Source organism: Chaetodon trifascialis, chromosome 8 (genome assembly GCF_039877785.1).
Source record: "Chaetodon trifascialis isolate fChaTrf1 chromosome 8, fChaTrf1.hap1, whole genome shotgun sequence".
In the NCBI taxonomy this organism is placed as follows: Eukaryota; Metazoa; Chordata; class Actinopteri; order Chaetodontiformes; family Chaetodontidae; genus Chaetodon; species Chaetodon trifascialis.
Window position 1 is genome coordinate 15,266,969 of NC_092063.1, and position 11,463 is coordinate 15,278,431.

At 39.9% G+C, this 11,463-nt stretch overlaps 1 protein-coding gene across 3 annotated transcripts; it reads right to left on the reverse strand.

Annotated features, from left to right (window-relative positions):
• Positions 1–1,928: 1,928 nt before the first annotated feature.
• On the reverse strand, positions 1,929–10,812 carry sgk2a (serum/glucocorticoid regulated kinase 2a). 3 transcript variants are annotated; one of them, XM_070968135.1, is made up of 14 exons: positions 10,670–10,812; positions 9,252–9,280; positions 9,000–9,067; positions 8,307–8,368; positions 7,956–8,013; positions 7,131–7,214; positions 5,941–6,072; positions 5,065–5,177; positions 4,892–4,928; positions 4,678–4,764; positions 4,306–4,401; positions 3,360–3,515; positions 2,954–3,043; positions 1,929–2,512 (listed from the first exon to the last, which is right to left on the reverse strand). In XM_070968135.1, exons 3-14 carry the CDS (start codon positions 9,018–9,020, stop codon positions 2,357–2,359), a joined length of 1,092 nt encoding a protein of 363 aa, XP_070824236.1. In that variant the 5' UTR covers positions 9,021–9,067; positions 9,252–9,280; positions 10,670–10,812; the 3' UTR covers positions 1,929–2,356. The 3 variants fall into 3 exon arrangements, with proteins under 3 accessions (XP_070824236.1, XP_070824237.1, XP_070824235.1); XM_070968136.1 differs by lacking the exon at positions 9,252–9,280 and having other exon boundaries at positions 8,307–8,365; XM_070968134.1 differs by lacking the exon at positions 9,252–9,280.
• Between the last annotated feature and the right edge of the window lie 651 nt (positions 10,813–11,463).

The following is an 11,463-nucleotide window of genomic DNA, read 5'->3' on the forward strand; positions in this document are numbered from 1 at the left end:
TTTACACTATCAGTCAGGGGTCAGCTTGACATGCAGGGTTACAGTTTTAGAAGGCAAACGGCGACCAAGGAGAGTTAGAGTAGCATTTGAGTGATTTTCCATTAATGATTGAGACCATTTACAGGAAGAAATTACAGCTGCCATTTCAAGAAAATAAACAGTTACTTCCCTGTATGCGTATTTGGTTCCACAGAAAAGTATCTGGTACAGTCAAATGTGAATTTAAAACTATGAACAAAACTAACAAAGGTTTTTTAAGGAGGTAAATGCTTTGTTCAGGAATTGGAAGAGAAGAACTTCTTTAATATGGGATATACAAACAAGACTTTAAGTGTCTATATAAACGAAACAAAAATAAAAGGACATCACATGTACAAGTGTATCACCCATTACTGCCAACGTCAAGCACCATTAATCACTAGCCTCATCTCCAGAGCAAAGAGGCACTTCATAGTTTACACTGATAAAATCACATTACTACAGTACATAATCTTATTGCAAAGCTGCTTCTCTATATTTACAGAGGTTGCTACAGTATTTTCAATATAACAGAAAGTGCATGTTCAGCACGTATCATGAAACAAAACTAATCAGTATCACTGTCTGCTATCTACAGGCTAAAACAATGTCCAGACAAACAGATTTTGAGGAGTTTCCCAGTTACAGAAAGCAAACCCAGTTACTCTTCTCAACTCTTTCTAGTGGGTTTGCATGAGACTATTTTTTTGTTTGTTTGTTTCGTTATTTAACCGTCTTTTTCGTTTGGTTTTCATTCCATTTCAAAGCACACATGAACCCTGAGGTTATTAACATTAACATTAACGTTCACTCAAATCTGTTTTCTATAAAAATGAAATTAGTCAGACAGACAACACTAAGGGCTCTATATCCCAGCAGGCTCAAAGCCAGTGCTGGGGCAAACACAGTTTTTATGCAGTCTTCCACAGGCATAAATCCAGTTTATAGATCTGACACTGGTCAATTTTCATGGCTTTCATGGCTGGAGACACACACAAAGAGCCCTCCCAAATCACAAGCTTTTCCTTGGCTAGGCTACTACAGTTTGATGCACGTCAAAATACCGGTTTTAATGTGTCAGATGAAGATGTTTCCAATTACAACATCCACATGTAAGAACACAGAGTTGAAATGTTTTATTAATTAGCCTGCATTTTTATTCTCACCTGCTGATAAACATCAGCTGTCTGTTCATTCTACAAACCTGATTCCAAAAAGGTTGGGACGATGTCTAAAACATAAAAGAACAGAATGTGATAACCTGCTGATCCTTTTTGACTCAATTACTCAAAACTCAATACTCAATTGAAAACAGCACAAAGACGATATATTTAATGTTTGACCTCATCAGCTTCATTGATTTTTGTAAATATACTTATTCTGAATTTGATGCTGCACATTTCAAACAAGCAACTAAAGACCTGGAAAGTTACGAAATGCACAAAAACACCTGTTTGGAACATTCCACAGGTAAACAGGTTCACTGGTAACAGGTGACAGTATCATGATTGGGTATGAAAGGGGCATCCTGGAAAGGCCTGGAAAGTGTTTGTTTGTAAATGACTTTTTTGGAACCATGGTTGTTCCATTGATTTTATATTATTACATTTGGTTTGATTAATATTTGGGATATTGTGTATTTTTTATTTTGGAACTTCAGATGCTTCACAGTGATGTTTCTTTACTCTCTTCACTCTGCTTCACTCGTTACTGCTAGAGGAGCTCATGTGATTGGTCATTACCAAAGCTCACTCTGACTCCACCTGCTGATTCTGCATTTCTCCAGCTAATAATGTATTCAACACGTCCTCCATATTGCGCCCAGCTGTGTCTGGTTGCACCTTGTTAGCATCAAAGCCTGTTATCACCAGAATTGCAAAGAACTAAAACTAAAAATTGTATTTGAGACTTTAAAGAAGACATTACATCTGCACCCCATTTCAAGGAAATAGAGCCTTAATTATAAAACCTCACGTGCTCTTCATTCCACTGCAAATTGATGGAATAAAGATAATTTGCACTGCATCTTAGAGATGCTCTTACTATTGCAAGCGCTGTATATTTGGTAACACGTTCATGTCAGTCAACTTCCAGGCAAAAAGTTTTACATATTTTACACTTAACTGTCTCCATTGCAGGCATGGTCCCTTCCTGCTACACCCTCAAAGGGAACAATCTGAAAATCCCTGCTAGAAGTAAAACACCACAGATGCCATGAGGGATTTCTGCAATGGTACAGGAGGCGTTCTCATTTTCATGAGCTCTGAACTCAAAAGAGGTGTGATTGCTTTATTAAATCAATCACCCCGTTCAAACATTGGAACAGTTAGCTCCTGCCTCACAGAAAGCTGTCGTCATTGCCGACAAAGGAGAACCCATTGAAGGCATTGCTGGAGCTGCTGCTGGCGTTGAACTCCGGGGTTCGACTCACCGAGTTAGGAACCATTTCTCTGGTGAACTCTGGATCAATATGCTGAGTGTCAGCTGGGCCTCTCTGGAAGATGACGCAATTTATGTGCAGTAAGTGATAGAGCATGACAAGATGTCCTCATTTCTAAGTATTATTTTCAGAATATGAGAGGTGAGAGATAATTTGGGATTCAAAAAAAGACACAAAAAAGTCAGAAGAAGTTGCTTGCATGGAAATGTAAGTAAATACTATGAGGTCTTATAAAGAGGCTGCACTGGAGAACTGTTGTCGTGTGCTTATCTGAAGGAGAGGATTAAGGAATTTAAGAAAATATGTAGACTGAGATTTGGAAAACAATGCAAGATGGAGTTTTTGTTGACTGATACCACTGGAAAAAGTGTTGAAGGTGCAGAGGAGATATTTAAGAGGGTGCACAGATGTCTCACCTTGCACACACAGCTGAGAAAAGTGCAGGAACAGATTTCAAAAATTAAGAAGACATGAGCAAAGTGTCAAACAACTCACCACATTAGGGTTGTAAGGAGGAGTGATTCTCTTGTGGTAAAGGTCGTCCCAGTTGATTGGAGAGAAAAAGGTGTGGTTCTTTATTTCTAACTGTGAATCAAAGAAAGAAAAGTTACAATATGTGTCTGTATATAGTTCTCCTCCTATTAAGAATGTAGACACATTTATGAGGACAAACTCCGACAATTTTTATGCTGTTTTAAATTATGAGAAACTCTGACATTTTCCCAGAGGGGTTGGGTGCAGATCTGTTCTCAGAAAAGACCCAGCTCGGTTATACAGGGTATAAGCCTTGTGCTCGACTAAAGCTAAATTTGGTGGAGCAGTCCTTTGAAGAGCATCCTTTGTCTGAGACTAGACACTCTGAAACCTTTTTTTTTTTTTCTTTTAAACATGGCACACTCACAAAGTCGGCGATGGCCCCGAGGCGTCTGTGCTGGTCCTTCTGCAGCAGACCCACCAGCAGAGAAGTGATGGCCTCGGACTTTCCTGGAGGCAGCGGCAGTGGCTTGTGGAGGATCCCGTCGTACATTTCACTGACGTCACGGCTGTAGAAAGGAGGCTGAAGCAGAAGGATGAGTACAAACATCATTAGTATAACATTACACAATGCAGCTAAATATAGCAGTTTCAGTTCCAGTTTCTTTAGATATGTCCACTTGTGATGAAGCAGAAATTCATGTTCTCTCTTCTTCAGACCATGACACAGTATTCTTAATCTTGTCTTCATTGTTTGTGGTTGCTAACAGGAATCTACAGCTGGTATTGTAGATCTGTGTTATGACCTGAGCAGCTAAAAATGGAAAAGAGCTACAAATTCATTGACAACAACATAAATGCAAGTAGACATATTCTATACGTGTAAACAAGACAAAAGTCTGTGGGCATGCTAGCAGGCTGTGAGACTGTTCTCTCACATCAGTGTGTTAACATGCTGATAATTAGCAGATACAGTAATGTTTACCATATTCACCATCTTAGTTTAGTGTGTTAGTATGCCAATATATGCTAATTACCACTGAAAAACATGGGAATGTGCTAAATTTTGCTAGTATACTGCCAAAAATATTCAACTAAGTTATTGGACAAAATCAAAATTTGACCTGATGGTGCCACAGAAGAATAAATCCTAATATTTTAGTGATGCTATGACCCTCTCTCTAGCACCACCATCAGGCCAATCTGTACTTTCCATAAAATTTGCTGAGCACCTGCATGATCCCTAGAAGCTGAGCTCTGTCTCTTCTGGACACTCCACGAGGTTTCCTTTAGCACCATCCTCAGGTGGAAATGTTGACTTTGCAGACAAAATTTACTGTGCTGTAGTCTAACATGAAGCCACACACACATACCAAGCTGTAGATCATCTCATAGAGCACTGCTCCCAGACACCACCAGTCCACTGTCCTGTCATACGGTTCCTTACGAAGAACCTCTGGTGCCAAGTACTGCAGACAGAGAGGCAGACAGAGACAGACAGAAAAGACAGAAAAGTTGAGAATGGAGGACAAAAAGAATGTAAACCGCCTTCGACTGCCTTCTCTAACTAGACTACAAGTTAACCAAAGGTTACTTTTATGTCACTTTGTTGTCATCTGTTAATTGATTTGGACTAAGAAGTCCTCTGCACTCCAAACCTAATCATGTCTGATATATCATATGTTGTCTGACAGATAAGTCATCTAACGTCTTTTTCCTGTTCGTACAGTATATTTTTCACTCACCTCTGGAGTTCCACAGAAAGTCGAGGTGGTTCCCTCTGGCTCTACGCCTTCTTTGCACAGCCCAAAATCTGTCAGCACCACATGGCCCTGTATGCACAAAACACAAGCAGGAGCTCGTGTTTACATTTCACTCACATGCGTATAACTGCAATCACTACAATAAAGATGAAAACATATGGAAGAGCTGAAGTTTACAGAAACAAATCTGACTCACCTGAGAGTCTAAGAGAATGTTCTCTGGCTTCAGATCTCTGCAACAGACATAAGTGAAAACGATGTAAAAGTTTAACTGAAGTGAATTTAAAGCAAAATCCTGAGCCTCTGCAGTTTGGGTGTAATAGATAATGGTTTGGGGTATTTTAATAAGCATACATCAGTTGGTCTGACCTGTAAACGATGTTGAGAGAGTGAAGATAGCCAATAGCACTCGCTACCTCGGCTGTATAGAACCTCGCTCTGGGCTCTGAGAAACACCTCTCTCTCTGCAGGTGAAAGAACAACTAGAGAGAGACAGAAGGAGAGAGAGAAGGATGAGTGGATGGATAGAAATGAAGAGGATAGACGGAGAAATTCAAATTCTGTTCAGTCTATAAAGAAGCTTTTTGGACAGAGAACTGAGGGATGAAGAGACCGGCAAAGTGACAGAAAGAAGGAAGAAACCCAGGGAAGCATCGGGAGAGATTATTTTACATAATAGATTTTAATTAAAAGTACTTTCAACCAGGATCTGTGTTTGAAAGCAGGTCTACTGGCTGAGGCTAGCCTAGCTTAGCTAACAGCCTGGTTCTGTCCATGTATTAGTGACAGTTTAGTACAATTATACAAATGTACAAATGAAACCATAAGTGAGATGATTAGCAGCATCTTTCTGATGGAAGCAGCAGTGCTGCTAATATTGTTTAATAAAGGTGGAAATCCTGTTGCTTCCTGTCTACCAGGAGGTTACTGATTAATCTATGTGCGGTCAAAGCAGAGGACACACACTGTAAAGTCTACAAGGTCTTAATCATGTTGACAATGGCCTTTATGATAGGAAATGTGTACTATATGAAAATGAACATGGTTAACAAAATAAACTTTAATTTAGTCAATAAATGTGACATCACCGCTCCAATCTGTTGCAACCAATCTCTGTCAATACTAAGACTCGGCTCATTTCAGGAAGGACTAAAACAATTCCACTGAAGCATCACCTTTAATTTCACGGCATAGAAACATGCTTCCAATGCTCGTGTGTTTATTCATTCAGTTTAAGACACATACCTCTCCCCCATTCACATAGTCAAGGACAAAGTAGAGCTTCTCTGGGGTCTGGAAGGAGTAGTGCAGCCGAACCAGAAACGGATGTTTGAGGCTCTTCAGCAGCACATTTCTCTCTGCCATGATGTTCTTTTGCTAAAGAGACAAAAGAGAAAAATAAGTTAGAAACATAGGCAGTTTGGGGAAAAGCTGGTTCTGTTTTGATGTTTTGGCCATCTTGTATTATCTGATGTTGATGCAAAAAAAAATTTTTGGACAATTTACTTGTTAATTTCTTAGTTCAATAATGTTAGATAAGATAATTTATAGCACAAAAGTATCACAACAACTGAAGAGAAAATATTATATATATTATATATATTAATATATATATATTATATATATATATTAAGAAAATATCTAAGTTTGAGAGTGTAATAATTGTCTAAATGCTGTTGCACGTTCTCCTCCTCTCTGATGAGACCAAATGTCTGAGGGAAAGACTGAATCTTTAATCATAACAATAATTAGCCTGTGAACGAGGAACAAACGTGCAAAAACTAAAGGAGGCGAGAATCTGACCCACGATGAGTCAGTCAGGAAACAAAGGTCACCGTAGCCATCCGACCTCTATGACTCCCACAAGTTTTAATTAAAGTTTCTGAAAGTTAGACAGACTGAAGGAGAAGAACGAAAGAGCGACCACTTCTTTTATAAACACCACGTAACACTTCAGCAGAGGCAAACACTCCACATGAAGTGAGTGTGATCAGATACTCTCTCACAGAAGTGGCTCCATTTATTTTCCAGGAGTTGTAAAATCTGATCTTTGTACAGACCAAGCTGAAGATTAGATAAGATTCTCATCATGTTGCTGGGTCAAAAACACTGTTTACTAACAACACTGACAGATATTCACGCACATTTTCCTCTCGGCTGATAGTTTCCAACTTCACTCGCTTCAGCTGGAACACCAGAGCCCCGTGCAGTTCAAATACATTTACCTTTATTGATTTTCTGATCATCATCTCTCCAAAAAATTATGTCTATTAAACCACTGAAGACATCATATGGAGAGTTTGTGGTTGGTACATTTGTATCAGCTCATATGTTTAAAGGCAACATTTGTATTTTTCTGAACAATTTGCTCTGAGGGGATTAAAACAGGAAGTTTCATTTGAAATCAAAACTCTCCATTATCCTTTTTAAGATACCTCTTTTTTCTTCAGGATGACTTTCTTCTGCAGCACTTTGACGGCGTAGAATTTGTTGTCGGCTTTGAGCTTGGCGAGCAGGACCTGCATGAAGGTTTGCTTGTTAGCGGTTTGTTTGGTAAACACAGTCTGCGCCACCATCTCGACACACTGCCGTCAGGACATTACATCGAGCCCCGCTGAGAGCGGCGCACACAACACAGATATGTGATCTGTGGAAACAGATGATACTGAGAAATCTGAGACGTGTGTCGATACAAATAAAAAAAAAAAAGATCTGAAATTCCCCCGCAGGTTAACATTTCACATAAGAAACACAAACCTGGCAACAAAGGAGCGTAATCAACGAGAGCTGCTAGTATGTGAAGCTCTGCTGCTGTTTTGTTTTCTAGTACTGTGCTGCTCTCCTGGATGATGTTCAGGTCACCTCAAGAGGCCTCAGCAGACTGTAAAGTTAATGATTCATGAAGCAGGCAGCACATTTTGATCAGACAGTAGTCAGCAGGTAGACTCTCTCTGACCCTGTCTGCAATGTCAGCAACAGCTCTTCTGTCAGTAACAAGGTCAGTACAATAAAAACTGCTGTTGTGAACCAGGTCCAGAAAGAATAACTCTTCATCTCTATCACCCAGCATTAAATTAATTATTAGCATTATAATTCCTTAACGCCACCCTGTGTCATTCAGCCCAGCTCTCACTGGGCAGTCCGTGCCGGTGAATGTGACCCGAATGAGTTACAACGAGGAAGCAGCTGAAAGAAAAGCACACTATACATTCAACAAAAAGAGATGTAGGTAGATAAAAAAGTAATTTTTTCAGCGTTACCTTTCCGAACGTCCCCTTGCCAATGACAGCCAAGAAGTCAAAGTCGGTGGGCCTGGCACTGACGCAAGAAAAGAGAGTAATCTGTTAAATGCATCGTACTGTTTGGCAGACAAAATTACACAACAGCCACTGAAGCATTTTATTTGTGGCATCTTACAAATGGTGGAAAAGCTACTTGTAAAAAACAAACAGTAATGTGGCAAAAAGTGACTTCCCCCTTTAGGACTCTACACTTTATAGAATATAAAATATAAACCACAAGACTATCTGTTCATCAGCAATGGAAATCCACATTTAGCTGTATGCCTTAGCAAAATAATATGACTGTGAAGAGATCAACATGGTGCTGACTGTGGGTTTGCTGAAGGCCCCAGGTTGACATCATCATGAGGAGAGGAGGATGGTGACCGCTGCTGGAGGACAAGTAAACACAGAACAAGTCAGCAGCAGAAAGAAAACCACACCCGGTGTTCATTTATCTAAAGAGACACACAAACCACGAAGCACTGCGATTTAACTGTCACTTTCATTCATTTTATACAACATACAACATGAGCATCACTCAACATAATGGAGTCCATGTTCGCAGTAGTAAATCCTATTTCTGTGTCCATCATTACCATCCGTTTGAGGTCATTCTTGAAAGCTTGCTTGCCCATGCTGAAATACCACAACAGTGGGAAAATAGTAAACTATCTTCTTTTGCCCCCATTCAACACTATCGTGCATTATAATGATCATATGGTCAGAGTCACATTGCCTCATATTACATGATCTCTGCGTAATTAGAGAACAGCTGATAAATAAAATCATTCGTTTGATATATTTCATTTGTTCCAGGAAAAATCCACATCCTGGATGTACTGCTCATAATCATTGGCTCACAGACATTTGATGAACAAACAACCTTTTCTAAAAGGAATTATTAAAAAATGGAATTGAAACTCGGCTGTGGGCAGATTTGCTGTCACATGGTCGAACAGGCCTCCGGCCCAAAAGCATAAACGGGTGATTCTCTGAGTATGAAGCCTAAAACACACTCACATTACTGTGTGCCATGGCCATTATCCATTCCACCCCGACTGGAGCTCCAGCATCAGGGTTTGACAGACCTGTGAGAGGAGAGCAGGGAGTGAGGGTCCCAGAACCATCATCCCTTCAACCTCTTCTCATTTCACATAAGACGCTTTTCTCAGGAGCCGTGAAGTCGTGTGTGTGTGTGTGTGTGCGTGCGTGCGTGCGTGCGTGTATGTGTGTGTGTGTGTGTGTGTGTGAATTTCCCTACCAACTGCTTACCTCAGTGCGATCCTGAAGAGCTGGTACTTCTAGTTTGTAAGATGTTGGAGCAACAGAAACACAATGAAGAACATTGTGTATATATTCTGTGATTGTGTGTGTGTGTGTGTGTGTGTGTGTGTGTGTGTGTGTGTGTGTGTGTGTGTGTGTGTGTATATAATGACTGTATCAGTGAACACGTTTACATGGTAAATATTGTTGTGTCATTCTCATATCTGTCAAAACATACGGGATGACCAAGGTCTCCCTTTCTCTCACGCACACACACACGCACACACACAGGCAAATGAAACAGAAGTCCCAAATGAGTTACTCTCATTTAATTTTTCTTCATGAGTTCCAGGCTTGCTTATCTATTTATAGACAGAATTATCCTGCAGTAATTAAAGATTTTATCCATGACTTAGCTGCCTATCCTTTACGTTAATGACATTAGGAGGTTAATAAGAATCTTCTGAACCTTATGCTACAACCGGAGATCTAAATCATATAAGCATCTTTAGTCCCGTTTTGGATTAAACACATTATTTCTTGAGCCGTGCTGCCAATCTACACTGTCATTGCTGACTTCTTTCCATTCTGTAAAATCCATTTAACCAAGTTGGATCCATGTTCATAGCAGTTTTTCCACACTGATATCCAAATGAATAAAACAAATATTGACATATGAACCTGACAGATGAACCTGATTTACACAAAATTCAAACAACGTGAAGAGTAAATGGACACATAGCATTCTGGATTTTTCTTTTATAGTGACTCAACAGCGAGGTTAAAAATAAAATCCACCTCTTGAATAGACTGTTGAGTAGAAGTCAACATGAATTAATCTGAGACCTCACAGCAGAGGAATAGTAATCAATAAAGATACAAAGAGGACATGTCTGCAGGTATTTAACACCATCATGCACTTCACTTTTTGATCTTCCACAAGTGAGTATGTCTACTCACGTTTTAGCTACTGAGCTTTTTCCAATTATTACAATTTTTCATTAAGAAAACAAAAGACAAGTTGGTGATCTGAATAAGAGTGGACCGAATTTGTCGGCACAGATTTTAGGAGCAACGAAATCTGACGAGAATCAGATCAAAACTGATCACAGCCTGATCTCTGCATAGACTAACAGTGATATCATGGGGAGATCAATCACCCGAGGTCATTAGAAACTCAGTAAGTGTGTCAGATATCACGTCTGCTTTAGAATATGTCAAATATTTGTTTTGTAAAGCGCAACAATAAGGCTGATAGTAACTTATTAAGCATGACAACTTTTAAAAATACTGAAGAGTGAGAATCTATAAATATCCTGCTTCATGGTTTCTCCCAAACACAGAAAATAACCTCTGTAACTCAGGAATAAACAGACACGACACAGAAAACGGGGTCTGTCGGTGTGAACGCAGCGCAGTTTGCTCACCTGTGTGCAGAGGATGAGGAGATCAGCGTGCAGGCGGTGCGCTGGGCTCAGGACACTGACGACCCTCAAAGCACAGCGCTGACAGAGCTGCAGGAAGCTCCCGCTGAAGCCGATCTGAGGTCAGCTGTTTATTTTTATTTCAGACGGTCACGGAGGAAGGTCGACTTCAAGTCAGTAAATCATTGATGAAAAGTTACAGAGCTTCAAGATGAGGCGGAGCTCAGACCTGACGCGGCTGTGCGCGCGGGCGCGTGTGTGTTCCGTGCGCATGTGGAAAGGGCTGGCTGAGCAGACCTCAGAAGAATTCTACTTCCGGGCTCTGCTCATGGCTTTCAAAATAAGTACGTTTCAAATAAGTAGCCTATACTTGTTTTTGGACTTTAATTTAGATTTTTAAGGGGAGTCAGAGTCAATAGAGTCAGTTTTTGTATAGATTACTTATTCTGTGTGCACAGAACATGATTATGAAACACTGCTGCAGCTAATATTATATCTTCCTTGACTCAGCACTGTATGTAAGAAATTGTTGGGAAACAGGCTGATTATGTATTCTCTCCAAGGCTTAGCGGTTAGATGAGATGAGACCATATCTGTGCTCTCCCCATCTAACTCTCACAAACATAGACAGCTATTTAAAATATTACATATGTAGAAACATTGAGAATAGCCGCCGGGTTATGACCCACCCTGCTCTCATCATCATTTTAAATGAGCAACCTTATAGGTTTGCTTAAGTAATTTACTCGTCTATTTAATTCATAATAATCTTTACTCTTACTGGAGTATGTTTTTGT

Coding starts and splice junctions, on each gene's coding strand:
- sgk2a (XM_070968134.1), bottom strand. CDS start 9,020: ATGGCCATGGCACACAGTAAT. Junction 4,929..5,064: donor TCTCTCAACATCGTTTACAG/GTCAGACCAACT, acceptor TGTCTGTTGCAG/AGATCTGAAGCCAGAGAACA. Junction 3,044..3,359: donor TCGGGGCCATCGCCGACTTT/GTGAGTGTGCCA, acceptor TTTGATTCACAG/TTAGAAATAAAGAACCACAC.